This window comes from Mercenaria mercenaria, unplaced genomic scaffold (assembly GCF_021730395.1).
Source record: "Mercenaria mercenaria strain notata unplaced genomic scaffold, MADL_Memer_1 contig_523, whole genome shotgun sequence".
Taxonomy (NCBI): domain Eukaryota; kingdom Metazoa; phylum Mollusca; class Bivalvia; order Venerida; family Veneridae; genus Mercenaria; species Mercenaria mercenaria.
In genome coordinates, this window is record NW_026463402.1 from 48,797 (window position 1) to 73,001 (window position 24,205).

At 32.0% G+C, this 24,205-nt stretch overlaps 1 protein-coding gene across 1 annotated transcript; it reads left to right on the forward strand.

The window, feature by feature from the left end:
- Window positions 1–1,307: 1,307 nt before the first annotated feature.
- On the forward strand, window positions 1,308–24,188 carry LOC128554555 (uncharacterized; the record flags this gene model as incomplete). Its single annotated transcript, XM_053535825.1, has 4 exons — window positions 1,308–1,478; window positions 22,583–23,257; window positions 23,592–23,619; window positions 23,810–24,188. Coding segments are annotated over exons 2-4 (1,025 nt in total), but the record flags the coding sequence as incomplete, so codon positions are not given.
- Between the last annotated feature and the right edge of the window lie 17 nt (window positions 24,189–24,205).

Here is a 24,205-nt window from a genome sequence, read left to right on the forward strand (position 1 = left end):
GAACATCTATATGCAGCCCATCTGTGCATACCATGTAAGGCTTTTTAAGCACTGGCATTCGCAATAGAGGTAAAATAACCTCAGGAGGGAAGGTTGCGGTCATGACTTTTGTTTAAATAAGGCTGTTATGATCATAATCATTAATATCATTATTGTCGTTATCATTATTATTATTACGTACACTGTCATTGAATATGTCTTTGTACAGAAATAAGCGTTAAATCAAAATATTCAGTTCAAGATTCAGTTTAAAAATAATTCTGCTATCCTGCCATTCTGCTGGAGCTATTCTGCTATTCTGCTAATCAGCTAGAGTTATTCTGCTATTCTGCTATTCTGCTGGAGTAATTTTGCAATTCTGCCATTCTGCTGGAGTTATTCTGCTATCCGGCTGGAGTTATTCTGCTATTCTGCCATTCTGTTTGAGTTATTCTGCTTAAAAAGTATTCTGCTGGAGTTATTCTGCTATCCTACTAGAGTTATTCTGCTCTTCTGTTATTTTGCTATTCTGCTGGAGTTAATCTGCCATTCTGCTAATTCACACAGATAATATATAAATGAAATTTGGTCACTATAAAGACATTCAAAATTAAAAACGTTTCACCGAGAGTTTTTTCAAATTCATTTTTTTCGGGAGATAATCGGTATTGAAATTAACATTGATTCCTATGGAAAATACTGAAAGTTTTCTTTTAACCAACGTCTGTAACTGTTAATGTGTGACATTTCAGTATGCATGTAACTCTGCATATATAATTAATTGATATAAGTTAGAAACATTTGATGAGGATTTTTACATTTGAAGTTAAAATCTAAAGGTAAAATGTTTAAGTGAATGATTGACATTGGTTAGCTTTAACAGGGAAGAAAATTAATTGACTTATCATGATTTGTATTGAAAGAAAACATCATATTTTGTTTTTGAAATTCGAGAGTTTAATGTATAGACTCACAAATAGATTAGAGAAATCAGCTCGATTTACTTTGTCACATTTAGATCAGAACCACTACCTGTTTTAACTACTCATAATGGCGTAGTGGTTGTTTAGCGGCCTGACGGCTGGGGTGCTACTGTAAGAAAAACTGTTACTATTATCATTTCATGATTTTAATGTTAATGTTTAAATATACTGTTTCATTATCAACGTCATGTACAAGTTAATTTTATTTCAATACAAAGTACCATTCATATTGTTTTACATGTATCATGTATCACGTTAAATACCGAACATGTTGGAATATATTGGCGAAAAATAAGGAGTGTCAAGTCAATACCTATGCATTTACGCAATCGTTGCATTGAATGTATTCAAAACAAAGTAAAGAAGTTTATACAAATTACGTATTATAACTTTATCTGCGCACTTGAAATCTGAGTAATCTGACAAAATTTTGATGGGATATATATGTTAAGAAAAGCATTATAAAAAATTGGTAGGATACGTTTTAACAAGAAATGGAAATGAATAGGAGTTAAGGTAAGAAAAATTATTACAAATTATAGCAAAGATCTTTTTGAATTAGTAAATAAGATTTGTTCGAGTATAAGAAATCTTACTTTATTTCCAATTTCTTCAATATAATAAATAAATAAATAAATAAATAAATAAATAATATCTTTATTTTAAGAAGTTGACACATTATGAGTAATATAATTATGAAAATAATAAATGTTGCTGCACACATTATACCATGATTATACTCTTAATAAGATACTGAACATTCGATGCAGAATTTAAAATGCTCTTTAAATGAGCTTAACATTGATGTGTTTAAGCAGCTCATAATTGCAATAAAATCATGTTAAATATAAATAAATGTCAAGTTGAGTTTGCTTGCGTAAGTCTGTCCGTTTTGGTTGATAATACCAGCAATTAATACAATATAGAGTTAGTCCGAACTACTTCAGAATACATTCATACAATCAAGAAGAAATAAATCAGCAATAAAATGCAGATCTTAGCTTTGTAATACATTCCTTTTGTTTTGATTCCTGCAGGTAAAAAAAAAGTAAAATATCTAAACGCCTTTTACTACTTTATAATGATAGGCATGATGTTCAGAAAAACTTCACCCATGGAAATAAATGTGTTGTTCTAGTGAGAAGTCTAGATAAAACCTTGCGTAAAAGTGTACAAAAACATTAAAAAGGCAATTGGCGCAGTCGGGAATATTATTTATGTACATATTTGAAATACATTTTTACAAAAACATCATTTTCTTGTAAACATTTGTATTTCAAATAATAATAATAATGATAATATTAATAATAATAATAATAATAAAAATAATAATAATAATAATAATAATAATAATAATAATAAACGTCTGTTAAGGTATATGTACCAGGAGGAAAAATGCCTTATCTGAACATTTGAAAAAACCCATCTAAAAAGGTATTCGTAATGCAGATATTTATGAAATAAGTTTTCTAACGATTTTTTTCTGTCAATACAATTAGACTAAAATTTTAACCTCTGTACTCCTCGTTTAAATGGGTCAACAGTGTTGTTGTACTTACAAAATATACTATAGGATGGTCAGGGCAACGGAAATGTATTGTACTTTGCCATCGAACAGTTTGTATAAAATGTTTCTTCCCATACAGGTTGGAACCGTGTATGTTTACAGTCACGTTTGTTTGTTTATAAGAAGTAATATTTATTGTTCGAGGAGTAGGTTTGCATGGTGTTTATAGAGCTTTCATGAAATTGTAAACCGAGCGGGTGTAGAGGGTTAGAATTTCAAATCTCCTCATAGGTCCATAAACACAATGTTGACCTATTCCGAGAAGAATAACTGACTTTATTTTAGTAGTCTAGATTGGTTTCTGGGTTTTAGAACGTTCGTTTTATTATATGTTTGATTGAAAAATAAATGGAGGAAGAACACCATCACGTCGTGTTAAACGTTGTCAGGTAATATGAAATATAAAAATGCCCAACATTTTATGCACCTGCAAATATGTTTGTCATGACATTTATACTGCATGCATGTAAAACCCCGTGCACATCTGGTAAACATGGAGATGATAAAACTAATCCCCGCTATAACGCGAAGACGAGTTCAGTTTATGACAACCAATAAAATAACAATTCATAAAGCTTGAAAAATTACTTGACAACTAAATATTAGTATACGTTTCATTTTAACAATCCATTTTTTTCCTATTCCTTTTTATTTTTGTTCCCATATTTTCGTTTCTTTCTTTGATGATATGTATTTGCATTTTATGTCTTTATATAACAAAATATTATGTGCATTATTCACTTAATAAGTGCATGCATTCAATTAACATCATCTTTGATATGATTCTTATCCTTTCTCACCTGCCATATTGGTTTTAGATTTTTCTCTGTCGTTCTATCATAGAACACATGAAGAAATTCAAATTAGTAATCATTATGCAAAAAATGAAATAAAAATTAAATTTACTGCTGAGTTTCGAACTCACACGGCAAAAGCTCTGTTTAACATGAACAATATGCTTTACCTCTGAGCTAATTTGTAATTGATACTAAAACTAGAAATATTTAGATTTTAACATGTTAGAAAAATGTTGAATTCCCTATGTTCCATTTTAATCTATTTATAGTCATGTTTGCAAACATCAAGTTATCGCTGGGGCATACTGGTCTTTTTAATTTGTGAAATCAGCTTCAATTGTTTAAACAAATCATTTTATAGAAAACTGTTTCAATTCGTTGGGATTTGATTCGGATGGCGTTATACATATGTATAACAGCTACTTTTCATACCATCTAAGAAAGAGTAAAGTTGATAATAAACCATTTAGTAAAGCAAACTGTTTTATATAATTAGTTGATTTTACAAGAGTTGAAAGTCACCAGTTGACTTATTTGTTGGTTTTAACGTCGCACCAACATAATAATGAGGTCATAGGGCGACTTTCCTGCCTTAAAGGTGGAGGAAGATCCCAGGTGCCCCTCCATGCATTATTCATCACGGCTGGACACCTGGGTAGATCCGCCAAAGGTAAAATTGTATAAGAAAATTAAGGGAAATAGATCATCTTTTATTAACAAATGCCATAATACATACGACATGATTCATAATTCCTTTTAAGCAAACCAAATTTAAACTCAGTCTTATGTATTTTTTTTATCAAAACTAAATCAAACAAACAATTGTAATAAAATTCAATAAATGGCTGCCGAAGTTAAATGACCAAAAAAATGGCTGTCGAGTTTAGATTACGGGTATGTAACGATATCTGTTATATTGTATAGTTAAATACTTTAAACTACTTGGCCGGCTTCATCAATGTATTTCAATATGTTTCAGCTCTTAGTATAATTTTTGTTCTGTTTCTGTTAGGTTTTAAGACGGGCCGACACACTTAAAGGTTATATGGCAACATTCCATTTTCAATGGTTTAGGAAGACTTTAGGGGCCCTCCGTCCATTATTTTATTACGGGAGGGTACCTTGGTAGAACTACTAACATCATGTTTCAGGATAGCTTCGTCATACGAAAACAACCACTCCTCGAGAGGGACTCGAACCTATATAGGCCAGGGACAAGTTATTTGAAGTCTGGATCTTACCCAAAGCCTTGTATTATTTTAGGTCTTCTTTTTAACAATGATTGACATATATCTTGCATTTGACTATTGGTTTTACATAACTATTGTTCTTGTTTTAGTATCTTTGAATATTGAAAAACATCGAACAAATTTCACCGTGCAAATTAAAAACTAAAAAAAATATACATATTCCTCGTGTACCAAAAGTATGTCAACAATGTCAGTATTGCTACAACTGCTTTCTCTCCAGTTGTGTACATTCCCTTATTCATATTAATGGGAAAAATGACCTGGCAGAACTGCAATCTTTGGTGTTTGGCCTGAGGTGGTACAATTAATATTTTACAGTTCTTAGCATCCACTGCGAAAGAGCTGCTCCTTTTTCTCTGGACCCAAACTATTTCTTTAATCGTAAGATGCCTTCTACCAAGTCAAAGACCCATATTTGCCTCGATAAGTTTCTTCTCACAAATTTTACATATAACTTTTACACGTAGACCGCATGTCTATGGACCGCACCTTTATCACCTCTATAAGAGATACACCTTCTTGAGATATGTACAGTGTTGGGAAGAGAAGCTGTGTGTACAACAATCTTTTTGAAACTCCGTAGTGTTGTTTTGCCACTGGTCGTTTTAGCTGCCTATCTACGGTGATACATTTTATTTTGGCAATGTTTTTTGTGTTTGTTTCAGTCAGTATAGTGTATGAACATGTTTGAGCAGTATGATTAAGATTAAGGATATTTTTTTTCATGCAGTTAGGAATAATTATTTCATACCCAGTGAGCTTGGGGATCATTAGTTTCTAAGACAAATATGGGCAGGTCACCGCACTGGTTTTTATTCTATTTAGCATTTTCTTCACACACCCTTTAAGCATTTCTGAAATTAAGTAGATTGAATTTAAAAGTGGGGGTACTTTTAAAACATATACTATCTTATTAAATGTTATAGGGATTTCAGGTCATACAGGTTAATATGAAGACATGGTAATATCAGTATTATATAAGCATAATGCCATTAATAAATCTCTTTCATTGTCAGTGAAAAAAAAAATCCCATAGAAAACCTGATGTTAAGATTTTAGACCTTTTTGTTGCTTTAAGGACACATGAAAATGCTTCAGAATAGAAAAAAGAAACAAATGTTGGGGTCACCGCTTCTAATAGATATATATATTAAGAAAAGGCCTTTAAAAACTGTTGATTTTGTACTCCGTTTGTTTTAATTTATACTTCCCGGATAACATCAAGGGCAATGTTGAAAACTTTTATTTCTTTTGAAGCTTGTCATTATATAATTATATCATTTAGTAAATTATCCTCTACTTTAATAGATACTTGACATTACCAACACCTAGACCATTGTATATACAGTGGCGCCCGCGTGTTGGTTCCCCGTGCACACGATTAAACCCTTGCGTGGCACCATTCATAAACGTTTCCCGTTACACGCTTAGTTAATCGTGCAGCCAATCAAATTAGTTTTAAACCGTGTAAGCGTGCGGAAGCGGGAGACGTGTTTTTTGCATTATACGCATGCGCAGCGTGTAGATTGGAGACGGTAAAGCGCATGCGCAGCTCGCGTCGTCTGCATGATGCCTGTGTATGATCACAAGTGGAATTTTTTAACTTTTGTTGCTTCCATTTCAAAGTTTAAATGGAATCAAAACATATTTACTAATTGGTCTTCATTAATTACCGATTAAAGCTTTGTATTTAAGAACAAATGTAAAAGTTTTTTTTTTCTTTTTATGTCATATCGTTTCGTTCTAAACAAGTGTTAAAATACATTTTAATTCCATTTCAGTGAACTTCTCTATTATTTCAAACACACGCTGTTTTACATAAGTCATTAAATGAAAAGGTGAAATTAGTTTAAACGGTATTTTTATACAAGTATGCATAACATGATACAACAGTTCTAAAGATAAAATGAGGATTAGGAAACAAAGTTTGTGTAACTTATTGTGTCCTTCTCCTATAATTACTATACATATTAAACTACTTGTTATGACAGACTGAACATACAAGCGCACAACAAAAATGAAATTAAAAGAAACATACTGTATAAACAGATAATACAAAGAAGTATAAGGTGAAATTATCCATATATTTCCAAATGCCTCGGTGATGATCTTATACATTTTTAATGGATTTTGCTGCGTTTTTTAATCCACTGTTACAAGGATGAGTGTATACCAAGTTATCATAATTATTCTTGTATGAAATGTTTTAAATAACTTTTGAGGCTGAATAATTATAAATATAAATTTACGCTGAGAGTAAACTCTGTCACAGAATACAGGCTAGATTTAGTGTGATGATTTGATAGATTATTCACATTAGGGCAAAAAATACAGCTTTTATACGGGATCTAGCGTATATTAGAATAGATACGTTTTTCTTCCTAGTATGTACTATAAACTCTCATCTGTCTAAAAATCAATCAAAAAAAAAAAAAAAAAAAAGGGAGAAATGCGTAACTTTATATAATATGTAATTTATTATTCAACTATAATATTCAACGAAAATCAGAAAATTTATCATAAGGAATGTCTCTAAAAATATCGTAATAAAAAGAAGAAACATAAGTTCTTTTCGCAAAATTGTACATACACTATCATAGTTACTAAAGATTATACATATTTAAACATGCGCAAAATGCTACTCCCGCTAAACAATTAATGGAAACCGGATGACACAATATCCCATCCTGCCAGTCAGAGGATCAAAGTGCAATACCGCCTTTGGCGGAACGTTACATGCTGTTTGTGATCTACCTAATCAGAATGAGAGTCTCACAATTAGTACATTTTTGTCTCGAATAGCTTCGGGCAATATCTCTATATTGCAAATATTGGGGTAAATTGAAGAAAACTTTTCCGATACGGCCAGCTGTTTAAAACTATCTTCATGCAGTTAAAATCGAACCCTTCTAATAGAATAAACGCACTTAGTCTATGTATCAAACTTTTTTTTGTAATTAAACACGTAGTGTTCATGCGGGTGCACTCTGTCATATATTTGGGGAAAGGAATGAATTATGTGAAAGAATGGAAAATTCTGCGATAAGTCATGTCAAAACGGACCAAATATATTTTGACTGTGTGTTCGTATTATGGGGACCATTTTCATTCTCGTGTAGGGATAAATTTTTATAAAATATCACCTTATTTAAGTCGTCGGCCCACAGTTTATGCTATTAACTGGTCTAAAGTACAACGGTATATTTTCCTGTACTGAACTCGTAACTTGAAGGAAATTTATTTCTGACCTGATGCAATTAGAAACTTGATGGATCGCTTGCCGGTAAAAAAAAGTGGAAAAATATTGCCCGAGGTCCGAAAAAGTCATTCATTAAACTTCAACAAAAAATGTGTTTTAGTGTGTTTAACATATTTATCAAGTTTTCAAGTTTTACTGTCAAATCGGAAATTACGTTCAAACATTAGTAAAACGCGGGGGATGAATGATTTTCTCGTCAGACGAAAAGCTTTACTGGCTTATAAAAATATAAACGTATTACACACCTGACATATATTTCCTAAAATTTTCAAACAGTTGTAGACCTATTTCTGCAATACAGATTAATGTATATTTCGTTTGATATAAAAAATGGGAGGGGAACCGTAATAATTCGGCCACAGCAAATTCTACCATTTGCTTTTCCATCTAAATTGCTATTCAAAGTTCGGTGTATTTGGCAGCAGAACGAGAAATTTCTCCAGTAACGAAGGTTCGATTATATAGTTTTCATTTTCCTTTGAGATTTCATTAGAATTTACACACTTCAAAGATGATATTGTGACAAAAGAGAAGGCTCAATCAGATGATATGTACGTCGGGTTGCACCACTTGAGATATATCTATCTCTTTCCGAGGGGGCGTACCCTAGAAATAGTATACACATTGTAACGCATACGCATCATTTTTTGACGTCAACGACACGAACCACTCGGCCACAGAGCCCACCACCCCCGCCCCTGCACACACATTATGATCAGCCAATGTGTAGTTGCACTATGCTAAATTATCACTATATGACATCTGGTGATTTTAACTTGAATAGTATTTTCATGTTTATTAAACAAATCAAGGGCATAAACTGCATTGACCGGGTCAAGTGGGATAATACGTGATGTAAAATGTGGCGATTCTAGCTTAAATACAATCCGCAATTTACTTGTCTCATCACGATTTCAACTTATTACCATTTTTGAAAATGACGCATTGGACCGGGAAGAATTAAGTACAAAATGGAGATTATTTTAAATGCATTCAACGTAGTAACTGTTCTTGTGTACTGCTCTGCATCTCATGTAAGTTAAACTGTCCGAGATGTTCTTAGTACTTTTGGACAAGAAAATATTAGCTACATAAATGGAAATAATCCGAATACTCTTCAACACAGACATCAGGTTCTTGTAAGATGCACTTCGTCTCAACGATATCTATGTGCATCTTTAGTTTCAATGAAATGTCGGCTGTACATTACGAACTTTTTGTAACATCGATCTGTCGGAAAATCGATAAATTTTCCTAATATAAGCAATATTTTATTCTGTATTCTTAAATTAATGCATAATTTTGATACATTTTTTAATCATTCTTTTAAAAATTGCGTTATCTATTATTGTTTTTAGTCCAAAGATTGCACACATTTAGCATTATATAATTTAATTGTAAATGTTTTAAAATTACCCTTTGATATTTATTGTGTATTACAATATTGCCTAGGGGTAGACAATATCCGGTCAGTGTTGTTTCAAATCGGGTCATAAAAATACGTTACCCCAATTACTTCAAGTGATACTATTAGGTATTTTTATGGTTTTTGCGGTGATATGTATATATTTCACTTTCTTCTGTCTTTTCTGTAGTCTTTTCCCTTTCCATCGGGAGTTATTTTTACCCTTATTTTATTAATCGTATGACAGTAGGAAATTTAGAATTCACAGAAATATATTATACTTGTCCATCTATGAATTTAGATTTTACCATAAATCGTTAATAGATGTGTTCCGTAAATATTTACTAAGTAAAGATCCTAGCCCAAATTTCATGAAAAAAAAATAAGTAATTAGTTAAGTCTGCTATTCTAAAATTGAGCTATTGCTTAAGTTATTGTTATTTAATGTTAATTTTTTTTAATGTATTTATAGTTAAAATATACTATGGTAGTAGTATTTGTCAGCAGTACTTATTCAATTCATGCATTTAAGCACGATATAAGAAAACTAATCCTTACCATGCTAAATTTCTATTTTGAACTTGTCTATCTTTCAATTTGGACAGTACTATAAATTATGAAAAGGGGTGCATACTAAAAAGTTACTGGCTGAATGGCAAACAGTGCAGATCATGATCAGTCTGCACGGATGTGCAGGCTGATCATCATCTGCACTGATCGTAAATTTATGTGTTAGATTAAAAAAAAAAATATTACGCTTTTAAAATACTTTAGATGGCCTATTCATATTCTTGAATATTTATTTTATTTACAGACTGTTTCTTGTGCGTAAATATTTCTTTCTTTTTTTGTACATAGATATATGTTTAACATGATGTTTCATGTATTGAAAAGAACGTAAATTTATGTGTTTGATGTATAAAATGTAACGATTTCTAAATATTTTAGATAACATATTCGTATTCTTAAATATCACTTTTATTTGACAACTGATAAAGTATAATATAAATTTTCGACACTTTAATAATATTAAAACTTCATTCAAGTATATCGTTTCGCAAACCGCCCGCCAGAAAATGCATCAGAAAATGACCAAAGCTGTTAATTATCGACCCCCCATCCCCGTGTTACTACAACAACAACAATTAATACGGAAATCGACGAATGCATCTGGCAGCGCTGATATTGGATTATTGATTTCGTGATAGATAGAGCTGTCCCGCCTTAGAGATGTTTCTAAAAGTTGGTAATGCATCAGTAGCAAAATGTGAGTAAAGGTCGAACAGACAGACAAAGCGATAAAAATATTTAAAATCTCAACATGAAATAAATCAACTTTATTGATACTATAAAATATTATTATATCGAAAGAAAATACAGTAAGAAGCAAAATTAAACAGGAACAGCTACCTTTACATGTTTTAAACACGTCATGTGATAAAAACCGATGTATCATCTATCCTAAAAACACAAAATATTTTAAAGTAATTAAGTTTTAAAACAAAAATATCATTTTCGTAATAAGCAACCTCTACGTGGTGCGTTTTTCAATTACAAAAATAAACCAGAGGGCCATGATGGCCCTGTATCGCTCACCGGAGTACCAGTGCTCAAAATGATATGATCAATTTTAGGCAAATGCCAGCAAAATTAAGGAAAAAAATCTAAAATGTAAGTAGAATTTGTTTGATTAAATGGTACACTATTAGCCATATCTCAATCATTTTACATTAATTTGTGGCATAAATTTTGCTAGAAAGAAATATGCGAAGAATGTTTTTTTTTTCAAAATGGCAGATATTTTGAGAAAAAACAAAACAAAAAAAATTATCTTAAAGGTATTAGATCACTGATAGTAATGTTTATATAATGGCCTTTGCTTGGTATATTCTGAAAGGTAATCGATCGTGTTTTGCACTATTTTGAAATTTTAAAACAACTTTTACCGTGCCGTTTTTTTTTTTGGTTTTTTTGTTGTTTTTTTATATAAATTTTGTATTACTTACGGTGTCTCCTCAAGCTCAAGTAGAGATAAATTTCAAAGTGATAGAAACTATCCAATAGAAAAAAGTGGAAATTTCACAGGAGATAAAACATTTGCAGGGAATTTATTTTACAATTAATTTTAATAAACATTTTAATAAAAGAAACATCAAACTACTGGTAAACAATTATAAAACACAAAATAAAAATGTCAATATCATTTTTTCTATGGTTCTTAAAGTAAACGGATTTAATGAGACAGAATTTATACTATAACATTGAAAAAAAGGTCGAATGCTGTGTTTCTGTTTTGAATTTTGCTTACTCCATTTAAAAATAACCTTAGGGCAGACGTAAAACCTACCTAAATTTCTTCCACAATATATAATCTAAGAGTGAAAGCAAAATAGAGAACTTTCACGCGTGTTACTCAATATTTTTAAAGATGCGTAACTCTACCCCTTCTGTTTAAGTAGTAAATTCACTTTGAACACCAAGAAATCGCTTATAAGATTCCTCTTTTTCCATTTTTGTACAAGAAATCAATAATAAGTCTTGAAAGAAGTAAAAACTTACTAGAAAAAAAGAAAATAAGGAAAAAAAACATCGGTCCCAGTAGGGCTTGAAGGTAAGAATTGCAGTAAAAGTAGGTTTATGGTAGGAATTGAATACTCTTTAAAACTGAGGTACTTTGTTAGTGATCTTTTACCTCAAGAAGAGGATAATATGTGTTTATCTTTGTAATAAAAGTATTGCCAAAAAATTATATGAAATATTCCTCATATGTTGGTATGAAACTATCTTCTAAATATATAAAAAAAATCATAATTGTTAATTACATGTTTATGATAGAAAAGGTATTTGCATCAGTGCAATAAACATAAATCTATTATGAACCGAACATGCCCAAAATTTATTTTATGCACTTTCACATTTGTTGTAATGCTGGGTACTAAGTTTTAAACGAAATCTAAACAATCGAGGGAGATCGAATTTCAATTCGTTATTTAGTCTTTATTTTGTGTTTCAATTCAATTGTTTGCGCTTACCACTTGGACGATCACATTCAAAATACGTTATCATATTACAGTCAAGGGACGGAATTAAACAGCGTTAGCGGTAAGACATTTTAATTATAATCATTATCTCACATTACTTATTTTTTGTAAGATTACATTGAATAATTTAATTTAACTAATCCACAGATAACGTGATGTCCGTGCCCCGTTCATGAATGATTCATGCAATACAGATTTTTGGCTAGGAGATACCTTTCATCTATATTTTCAGCTTACTAAGATTATAATTAAGGAAAGGTCAGATAACGTCAGCTAAGTACTGAATTAGCAAATGATTTACCCGTTCGTTTTGGAGAAAATTTTAGTTTATATAAACCAGTAAGTTCTCATTATTTTATTCATCTATTTTTCATTTGTATTTTGATAAAACTATTCTTGAATTGTTTTCATTAGTTACTTCCTAATTAAGTATTAATCTGAAATCACTGGAGACCTTCGAACGCCTTAATAGTACATGACTGGCGCTGCTTAAATTACATGAAAATTATATGTAAGCAGAGTAATATTGTCCGTTCCAGATCATTGTCAGGTATCTAAATAGTATTAAAACACGGCTGTGATGTAATCCTTTGTTAGTTTTGTCCATTATATAGGTTATTGTACCGATACCGTTCTATACACACGATTATTTTACTATACCTGTCCATTATTAACCTGTAACTGTCCATTCTTAAAATAATGCATACTTTAATAATGGACAGGTACAGGTTAATAATGGACAGGTATAGTATGAGAGGTGTGAGTACATCAACCTATGAAATTCGAAAGTTTCGAAATATAAACTGCAACGTTTTACAGAACTTGTAACTGCAATAAAAAAAACCCTGAAGAGGAACGTATGACTTTAACCCAAATCGCCCCAAAAATTGTCAGTCAAATGAAAATCAAACAATGTGCCAAAAGTGATTACAGAATGTTAGTTTAATTCTTCAACCGTTAGAAAGTAGTAAAGTCCTCTTTGTGTACTCCTAAATCGCAATAGAAAAGTATCGCAGATATACACCTGGTATGACATTTTCAGTCAAAAATAGATGAAAATAGGCAACGTAATGTAAAAACAAGAGCTGTCGGAGGACAGCAACGCTCGACTATTCAACAGCCTTGTCAACTGAATTAATATTAAAGTCGAAAAGGGGACATAATTTTGTAAAATTGCAAAAAGGGTTATGGAACCTGTACAATGCATATCAGCTCATGACAATGGACATTATGGAACCTGTACAATGCATATCAGCTCATGACAATGGGCAATTGTGCAAGTTTCAATCCATTCCCATTAGTTGGTGCTGAGATACCAGCTTACATACAAAAATTTAACCAACAACTGTTTCGTCGAAACAATGGCATAATTTTGTAAAAATGCAAAATAGAGTTATGGAACCTGAGCACTGCATGTCGGATCATCACAATGAACAAGTGTGTGACGTTTCAATCCATTTCCATTAGTAGGTACTGAAATACCAGCTTACATATAAAACCTTAATAAAAAATCACACAAAATATAGTTATGGAACCTGTGCACTGTAAGTCAATGTATCACAGTAAATAAGTGTGTGAAGTTTCAATCCATTCCCACAAGTAGTCGCTGAGATACCAGCTTACATACAAAAACTTAACCAAATCGGGACGACGACGCGGACGCCGACGCATGGATGAAATAAAAAAGTGGAAAACCACAGGTCGCCAAACACGACATAAATAAAAATGTTGCAGGCTCGGTTTGATTGCGCCTGTTCATGGACGATAGTGGAAGTGCAAGCTACCGTCCACGCCCTCTAGCCCCGGGTTGAGTAGAACTCAACATGTACACATGTTATAAGTTCTAGAATGTAATTTAAAACATCCGCAGATGTATTCATACGATGGAGCACATGGAACCTTCAATGATGCACAGAGTGCAATTCCATGAAAAGCGGCGTATGGTCCCCAGATAAAATAATGGCTGTGCCCTAAACGAGAAAACAATGGGCAGAATTAAACAAACTGGAGTCCAATAGCTCCACCTATTCTTTGAATAGTCGAGCTAAAACATATAATTTTCCTTTCTTTTTTCAAAAGCCGCAGACCTATCTTTTTCATGCAGTGTTCGTGTAAAATTGGTAACATTTTTGCCATAACTGACAATTGCTGCAGTCCTCGTACATTAAATCAGGGCTCATATATTTCGATCTTCTCAGATCGTTCAGCACGACTTTTATTGGTTAAATTTTTGCCATAACTGACATTTGCTGCAGTCCCCGTACATTCAATCAGGGCTGTTATATTTCGATCTTCTCAGATCGTTCAGCACGACTTTTATGTCGTGTTATTGGTACTGTTTAGTTTCTCAGATTGACCATTTCGGCCTGGATTGCTCCAATATTCCCGCTTCCATAGCTTTGGGTATTGTATAATCACCCCATGGATATGGTACCTGCTTTTTAATTTTGTCTTTTGGCAGTTCCTGTGATATGCAGGCTCCATAACCTCAGATCCCCTTTCTAAATTCCAGTTTGTTTAGTTCTGCCCATTGTTTTCTCGTTTAGGGCAAACCCATTATTTTATCTGGGGACCATACGCCATTTTTCATGGAATTACAAGCTTGTGTATCATTGAAGGTTCCATGTGCACCGCCGTATGAACACATCTGCGGGTGTCTCTAAATTGTTTTTTGTACTTTTAGCATGTGTAAATGTTGAGTTCTGCTCAACCCGGGGCTAGAGGGCGTGGACGGTAGCATGCATTTCCACTGCCGTCCATGAACAGGCTCAATCAAACCGAGCCTGCAACATTTTCGTTTTTGTCCAGTTGAGCGACCTGTGGAGCTTCCACTTTTTCTTTTCTATCAAGAAATGTGCAATTTCACCTTTCTAATACAATGACAAAAAACAACGTCAAGTTCCCTAAAGTTTTACTGCACGTTTCGGTATTACCAGAAAATTTGGCCGTAATGATCTTAATTGAACTTGAATACAATTTTCTTGCAATAACCATGTTATTTATTGTAATAACGAAATATTTTCTCGTAAAAACGAGAAATGAGTCATAACGAGTAAAGATCTCATGTGATACGGGTAATTTTCTTCTAATAAAATTGGTAGAATATCTCGTAATTACGAGATAAGAACGATTATTTTCTAATAACGATATAAAATACATATACATACATTTTAGAATGTCTTCACCTGGACCCGTCATTTATTAAATTACTCGATTTATACAAAACTGCAAACTCAGCACGAACAAAGCATGGACAACTATTAATACATACGTCATAAGGCCAAGTTAAATTTTACTTTTTGTAAAAGTACTTCAAATTATTCATAAATATGACAAAACGAGATATGTTCGAAACTTTCCTAAGAATCAGCACTGAATATCATTTGTGTTTAAAAAACTTTTAATTGCAATAATGTTTATATGCAATCTAATTTAAACTCCATTTGACTTGGTATTTTTATTTAGCACAGAGACACAAATCAATGAATTGTCTTTGCCTCAAAGAGGACAATATTAGAGACATTATATAATATCACGACAATCTTGATTTTTTCGTGAGGACCGTGTTTTAAGTCAGAGAAAAGCCTCAAACTATCCATTATGTGAAAGAATGGACAGTCTCGGCGCGTTGCGCCTCGATTTGTCCATTCTTTCACATAATGGACAGTTTTCGGCTTTTCTCCTTTACCTAAGTTTAAATTTTGAAGTCGAGCATAGCAAATTGTAAAGTAATTGGTGGAGTCCCTTACTCTCCTTTTCACCCAGTTGCTTGTTTCTGTCGTTCGGTCTGAACAGTGTTGCATAATCAAGCAATGTGCTATGTTCTCAGTGTAGGGAAATATACAACATAACGCAGCGATTGCTGGAAAAATGACTTAGCGGCCAAATTTAATAAGGCAATTGGAATAAATCAATGCTTCTATAAAATAATTGTTCATTTGGAAATTGCGAGGCAATAAAACTTGAAATATGAAGATAGAAAGTGTCCATTTCTGAACGTAATAGTTTATTTCTAAAAGTCGAAATAGCTGACGGTAACTTTGATAGTCTGAATGATAATGATAAGTTAAATCTGTATCTTACAAACAAGGAATTGCCAAAACCCTTTTTAGAAGTTTTAATAACAGATAGTTTGCTGTATGTAAAGGATGTTTTTGTCTTGATTGATACTTCTTCTAAGGCGAGTTTTAGATCTAAACAAAAGAATTATATCTGGTATTTAGACATTTTTTTTTCACACTGAACTTTTGCTAAAAAATGAATACTTTGATAGTTTTTTTATCACTTAGTAGCCTGTTTCTATTCTAGCTATGTAAATATATGTCTTGAAAGTTGTTTTTTTTTAAAGTGTTAATGCTCTCTTAAAATTTATGATTATATAAGATAGAATGGTTATATGCATTTATACTGTGATATGTATATGTTATTTATTAGGTATGTACATAAAGGAAATGAATGAAGATAAGTAAGAAAGTATTTGTACTGAAACTAAACTAATATGAAATACGGCACTGCCTCACTATGGAATCGATCCGATTTCAACTCATCCCCTAATATTTGAAAAGAACGGTCTAATGACAGAACGGAATGACACATTTTTTAATTCGATTTTAAATATCTCATTCGGTATAGCGCATGATACCGTAAAGCGATCGGTCCCGATTTTCAACTATCGCGACGGAAACCGGTAAGATAGAATCGCTATCATTGCTTCTACCAGGGTGCTCTTCCGTGCATGAATTAATGCCGAAGGTGATCGTGGGTATTCCTCCATCATAGTTTGCCATATGACTATAATGTTGTGGGTGTTACGTTAAACCCAACAAAATTCTCCATCACAGAAACCATGTACTGCCCGTGCAATTTATAAAAGCAAGGGAAATTTCCTTGTCTGCCTGACCAGGAATTGGACTCTGAAAATGTAATTCTTGCAGGATGAAAATATCATGCTTGTATATAAATCTCTTATAGATTACGAACCTGCACAACAAAAGATATATCGAACGTTATCTGTAGAAATGCTAAGTTTATTTTTCATAACTTAACAAGTTTCAATGAATAGTAGTACAGTCGAACTAGCGAGTAAGTTACAATCTTTTTTTTTTTGAAACATCTATTCATAGTATTGTTTGCGAATTTAACGCTACCGTTTAGATATAATACTTTGGATAATACTTTGGTCTATACGCCAATTTTAATGACAATAAACTTAATACATAATGGGATAGGGTAACAATATATTGATTTTGTGCCATTTGCCAATAACTGTTGTGAATAAGTAATGTTAAAATGACTTAAGCAACGATCCCGTTGTATTCGTCAAATAAGATATTTGTTTTACAAGAGAAAGTCTTAAGGCGTCAAAGCTCATTTTTTTTATACTTTTGTACCTGCACAGCTGAGCTCTATTATCAAATGTATACTGACAAGGATATTTTTGGAACAAGTCTCACTCAACTTCTTCTTTAGAAAGATATTTTACTCATTACCAAGGACATCATATGACACAAGTGTCAAAATTCTTGCACAAATATTTCATGTATTATGATCCCTTTTTACTTAGAGTTTGATGCACTTACGTTGTATAATTTTATTACTATAAGTTGTTCTACTTCATCATCTATATCATTTGACCTAAGTTCCATTACTCTGAGATCAATTTTCCATGAATTATGCTTTCTTTACCTTTACTTTTAAGATAGAGTTTTACATGAATTCTACGTTAACTCGTTAAATTCAGAAATAAGAAAAATGTTGAAAAACTCCAATCTTCAGACGGTTTTTGATTTTTCTATTTGATTTAACAATGTTTAAAAAGCCGACATCTGGAGTCAGTGGGCCCAAACAGGCCCTAGATTGTGTACCAGAATATAAGAAATTAACACTCAGACGGTCAGTATAAGATACGTTATATCAAATGATACAAATTTCCGCAAGGTCAAAATATGAAGCAAAATCTTGTTTTTCGTGTTTTTCGAAAGAAAAGTTTATGAGAAATGGCTTAATGAACAATTCAATAAGAAATTTTGTATTAAATATAAAAGATTTCATATTTGACAGATCTAATCGATGGAATTTTCAAAACTTACTACTTTCAATTTCTGAAAGTTTAGTATTTCTAAGAAAAACTACATCTATCCAATGATTTTATATGAAAAGCAATCTCGGCTATGCATCTGTTTATTGCAACGCATATTTTGAAAGCAAACCTTTCAAATCTGATATAACATGACCACAGGAAGCATAAAGTATCTTAAGCTTTATTCAATATGTTTCTTATATCAGTGTTTAAAGATTAGTGTCTTTTACGAAAAAGTCATAATCCAAAACTACACTGTATTTATATAAAGTCATTACTGGTTACAGCATTTCTCTAGCTTGTTTAAAATATTTGGACATATATTATCTTCAGTAATACACACAAAAGCATGGAAAACGTGAACAATTTAGAGTTAGATATTACATGTTGAACTAATTTACTTTTAAAACAAAACACTGGTAATGTTTTTCTTTTCAACTATTTTCGTAAAAATGCATCAGCGTGTTAATGATCTCATTCATACATCATATTTTTAGAAAATCTAAATATGACGGTTTATTCACTTACAATTGATTAGGTTTTTTAGGTTCTTATAAAGTTATAGCTATGGATCTTTCAAAGCATAGAACATCAAATTTTATCTGTCTCTATGCATCTTTCGTAAATCGCATATATTCTATTACTATTTTGCAGGGCTTTTTGGTGTTTTAAGGTGTTTACTGGCCATTAGATTCATTTCTTTAAAACTCCTTGTCCTTTTCAGATTATCAAGATCAAATTTCTTCGCTGTTCATTTCTGTTCTTTTTGCCTAAAATTCTGTATTGTTGTTGATATAATAGGTGAAAATAAAAGAATATGAAATGTTAATGCACTAGTCTATTGTAAACACGTTTCAGAAAAATAAAATAAAAATAAAACCCAAATAAAAACAGATTTTTTACATGAATCATTATGATTTTCGTAAGATACTTTATGTAACTGGTATTGTTTAGCACACTGAATAGAGGAAAACATGTCTTATTAGCTTATATTTTGTCTAGATCTACACTGCAATGTTTATTAACCTACATTTTCCTAATTTGATATTATAGATTACATGTATAAATGATGTGTTAATCTTTCACAATATACATTATAATGCATAAGATGCGTTACAATAACTTGACATAGTTTTGAGGTTCCTAACTTACTACCTTTGGTCAAATAATCCGTCGAAGTTAATTCCATATCAAATCTAAATGTATAATCTGTATCAATATTGGGAAGTATCATGTCAAATACAATACATATTTAATTTTCAATTCAATTTCAATTTAATACTTCTTGATTGCGTCAAGGTTACGTAACAACAGACAATATGAAAAATATAACAGATTGAACACATGTGGGTAACAAAACTATTGTGACAAAAAGTAAATTACACTGTATTACTATAACATGAATTCTATTATAATTGTAAACATTGAGGAAACAAATATTTATTTTTCTACTCTAAGATGTTTGTTTGGGTTTGGGGACAGCGATACTCATTATCGAATTTTCGCCGTATTCTTAGTTGAGAGAATTAGAATTTTATCAATGAAATCATGGTGAAAGCATGGAAATGTGGATATATAATTACTCAATTGTAACTGCCGTATTCTTAGTAGGGAGAGTTAGGATTTTATCAATGAAATCATGGGGAAAGCATGGAAATGGGGATATATAATTACTCAGTTGTAACTTTGGAATGCCATTGACGGTGTTTACATGTAGTGTGCGACGGGATTTACCTTTGAACTATTATCCTTTAAAATGTTTAATTATACATGATGTGAATATACTGAGATTTTTCAGTGTAGCGTAATTATTACTATTAAGAAGTCTTTTTATTTAATAACATTTGGATACCTATGGAAATAATTTGGGATTAATTGCCTTCTTTTCGCATCAGAATGTTTACAAACTAGGAGAAAGTGAAATTCGTCACCTAAGTCATTTAGGCACATAGGGCACTTTCTGTCTACAAATGGGATATTTGACCATCGACCAGTTTCAATTTAGAAATTAGAATTTAGAAAGAAATTTACCGTTTATGCTATTGTTTATCAACTTTTGAAATAGCTGTGCTATCGGTAAGTTATCAAAAGCGCGGGAAAAATCAACAAAAGCTACGAAGAGTTTGTGTTTTTGCATACGCATTTGTTCAATTAAAAGAATAAGGTAAAAACGTGATCTACTGTCGAGTGGGTTTTTCTGAAACCCGCTTGACTACTCACTTTTTCTAGGCTATGATTTTTTTAATTGTTTTAAATACATCTACCTGAACTGACCTACATATTTTTGGATGATATATGTTGAAAAACAATGTAAATTTGTAAAACGAAACTGTTGAAATCTACACATGTTGTTTTGTAAATGTTAATAATAATTTTAATAAAAAAAAAAAAAAAAAAGAAACACTCAGGAGAGCCATTTGCCAATTCGGGATATGTTTCAGAAAAGCTTTTTTTCAGACATAAATGGATAAAATCATTCAATTTTTAAAAAAACAACAACAAACAAACAACCCCCCCCCCCCTCAGCTTTTTCTAGGGTATAATTCTTTCATTTTTCTAGCGCTCCCACTCAGTAAGCATTATGTGTAAATAAACATGTTCGCGGTGTATTTTGTTTCCACCAGATATTGTTAAAGTATCTAATTGCGCATGCATCGATTTACGTGATTTGTCGTTTTGAATTAATGAATTATTTTATCAACATAACTTATCTTATTTTAGCGTAACTTAATTGCAGTTTATGAAATCGAACCCCACATAAAAAGGGTCATCTTATTTACTACATTTTCTTCACATACTTGAAGAAGGAATAACTGGCATATTAATTATACGATTTGTGGGCACCATTTCCAAAAGATATTTTCATTTTCTTGCAAACTCTGTATAACGTATCTTATGCTTTTATTTAAGAATTCCAGTCTTGGGTGATCTACTTGCTTGGGTCTAAAAAGTATTTTATATGATAGTATGAAATAACTTGCAAACTTTTTAAAGCTCTGCTAGGTGTTCCATTAAAACTAATATTAGGTTCCATAAAACTTAAACCATTGGTTATTTTATCAGTTAAAATCGATAGTACTATTGGAAAAATACTATACAGTAAGATTTTGTATCTTAAGATCCACACCCTAGTTCTTTTATTTCTGTCGTTGTGAGCAAATGTGAAGTACGCACTGACTTTGCAATATAGCTTGCATAATATATATCTATGCTTTGGACATGCAAAGATGGTCAAAACTGGGCCTATATATGGTGTCACCTCATTGTTGTTCTACATTATAAATATATACATGTATTTAAGATACAAGCTTAGGACAGGTGAAAATGCAATGTGACGAGTTAAAGTATAAACTATGTTTAATGCTTTTTCTCAAATTCTCTGTTTCCACTTTATAAATTATATAAAACTTAAAACAGTTGTTCCGCATCATCACCGACAACATACAATTTAATTAACACTGACTTCATTTCATGAATTAACCCACTATTCATTTATAATTTCATTTGAATTTCATTTTGTTTTCACTCGATTTATTTCAATATTAACGGATTTGAGTTAAACTTAAAGCAGCTGTCCCACGTCATAACTCACAGTTTGAAAATGAGGGTTCATGATTCTATTAATTTTTCATGAGTTATGTCTCAATTTTGCACTATCCGGCACGAATATCTTTGCTTTTTAAAGAATTTCATGTGTATTTTGATACAACACCAGAGCGGTATATGCATGACATATTTTCCTCTAGGATGGATGAAGATAGGCGCAACCATACCTCCATATTTTCACTTATTTGAATCAGAATCTTCACACAAGAAATGTTCTGTGCCAAAGCAGTACTGTGTGGGGTATTACTGTTTTGGACTGCTTAGTATTTCTAAAAAGTTCCCTATTACACTATATAGCACCGAAATACACTATGAACGCTCTAACCCCAACCCCTCTTCCGACAGCGCCTGTTTTAGAAAAAAAACCACTATTTGTGGAGTCTTTTTCTAATTTCAATTTTCACTTGAATGTGGATTCATTTTGGTTCTTCCAAACGAAATCAAAGCTTGTAGTTCAGTAGTTTTATTTTGCTATTACATTATAAAACATGCATCGATTGCATGAGGTGATATTTTTGCCGATGTTGCTTAATTGGTAAGTAAACTTCACACACCAAAATTTAAAAAACATACCTTATAGGGAAATAGACTGACACCATCCTTTTGCGACTTACAGGTAAAGCATTGAAGAAATACATACCGTACTGCGAATTCACATACTCATGAGTGCGTCATGTCTGACACACCTGAAGAAAGGACATATTACCTTCGAAGTATTTTGATGTATATGGACCTCACTAAGGAGACAATTCTTAAAGTGTTCAGATATTTGATAAAATGTGAAGATATTGCAAACTTTTTAGAATCAGTGGACATAAAAAAGAAACTAAAGGACTTATTCAAGAATAAGAGTCTGAAGAAGACTGAATATAATTTAGTTTCCTACCGTCCCAATCCAGATAAATTTGATATAGCACTCCTAATCAAACTGATATTTGGATTATGCAAAAATGAAATAGCTAGTCCTCACCTTGGCTGGAAAGCGAAACCTGATCCTAAAGATGAATCTCTTGGTGCTGATCTCATTCGTTTGAGAAATGTTAGGAATACGTTAATTGGCCATCGAGCAGATGCGAAGCTCTCTAAGGCTGAGTATGAAAAGACAAGAGATAAAGTGCAAGCTATTTTAATAAGGGTGATCAAAAATGTTGATCCCAGTTCTAAGGAAGACATAGAGAGGAGAATTGATGAGTACACAAAATTAGTAGTAGATACAGAGAATACAAGGGTAAAGACGTACCTGGATCAACTTCTTGAATACAAAAATGAATATGACATATTACAGGATATGGTAAATAGCACATGGTGTTGTAAACAACAAGAACTAAATAATCGTTAGTCACCATGCACTTTACTTCTTTACTAATTTTCGATTTAATGAAAACAAAACTAGCATACTTAGTTATTATGTATTAAAGGATTCTATACAAACAACTCGCACTTCTGTAATATACCTTCAGTATATTCTTCTTCTTAAGTAAGGTTCTAAGAAATACACATGTCTTATTACTTACGTTTTCATTACGACAGTAGGTAGTACAGAATAAATTATGTTTGCTTAATAGTCAGTTTTAACAAACGAAAACATGCGTGTTTTAACTTATTGTTTCGATGTTCTGTTTTAGGCTGAAGAAGAGAGCAAGAGATCTCGAGGTTTGATTTTTAATTGTACATTCTTAAGAGTATATTTGAAGTTTTAGATTTCGTGTCTCGACTCGTAAGACTTAAATAAAGTTTCACTGAGGCAACTATTTACATTTTGATAAATTGCCTTATTTTAGTCATTGTTTAGAGTTACCCAAAGTCGCTTTTTTGTCACTATAATGTTAATATTTATTTATAGAATTTCAAGTGTATTTTAAAACAACACCAGAGCGATATGTACGTTATATAAAACTTCTGTTTGATGGTGGACGCCTTGTTTTGGGTGGGATACTCGAGAGAGAATTAGACAAGCATGGCAGCAGTCTGGTTTCGCTGATTTCTAACAACCGTGAAATACTAGAATCAATGGTCGATAAACAGTATGAAAGTCATCTTTTCCCATTAGAGCCTGGCAAAATGGATCATACAAAGTGGGATGTCGATCTTCTTGCATCGTTGATTTTGCTCGTATTACCAAATATAAGTTTAGATGAAAGCAGCAAAATTGAGCTAATAAAAGATTCAAGACTTTGTTATGCTAAGAACGCATTACGCTCTCTAGACGCAGATGATTTTCTGTCAGTTTTGACAGATC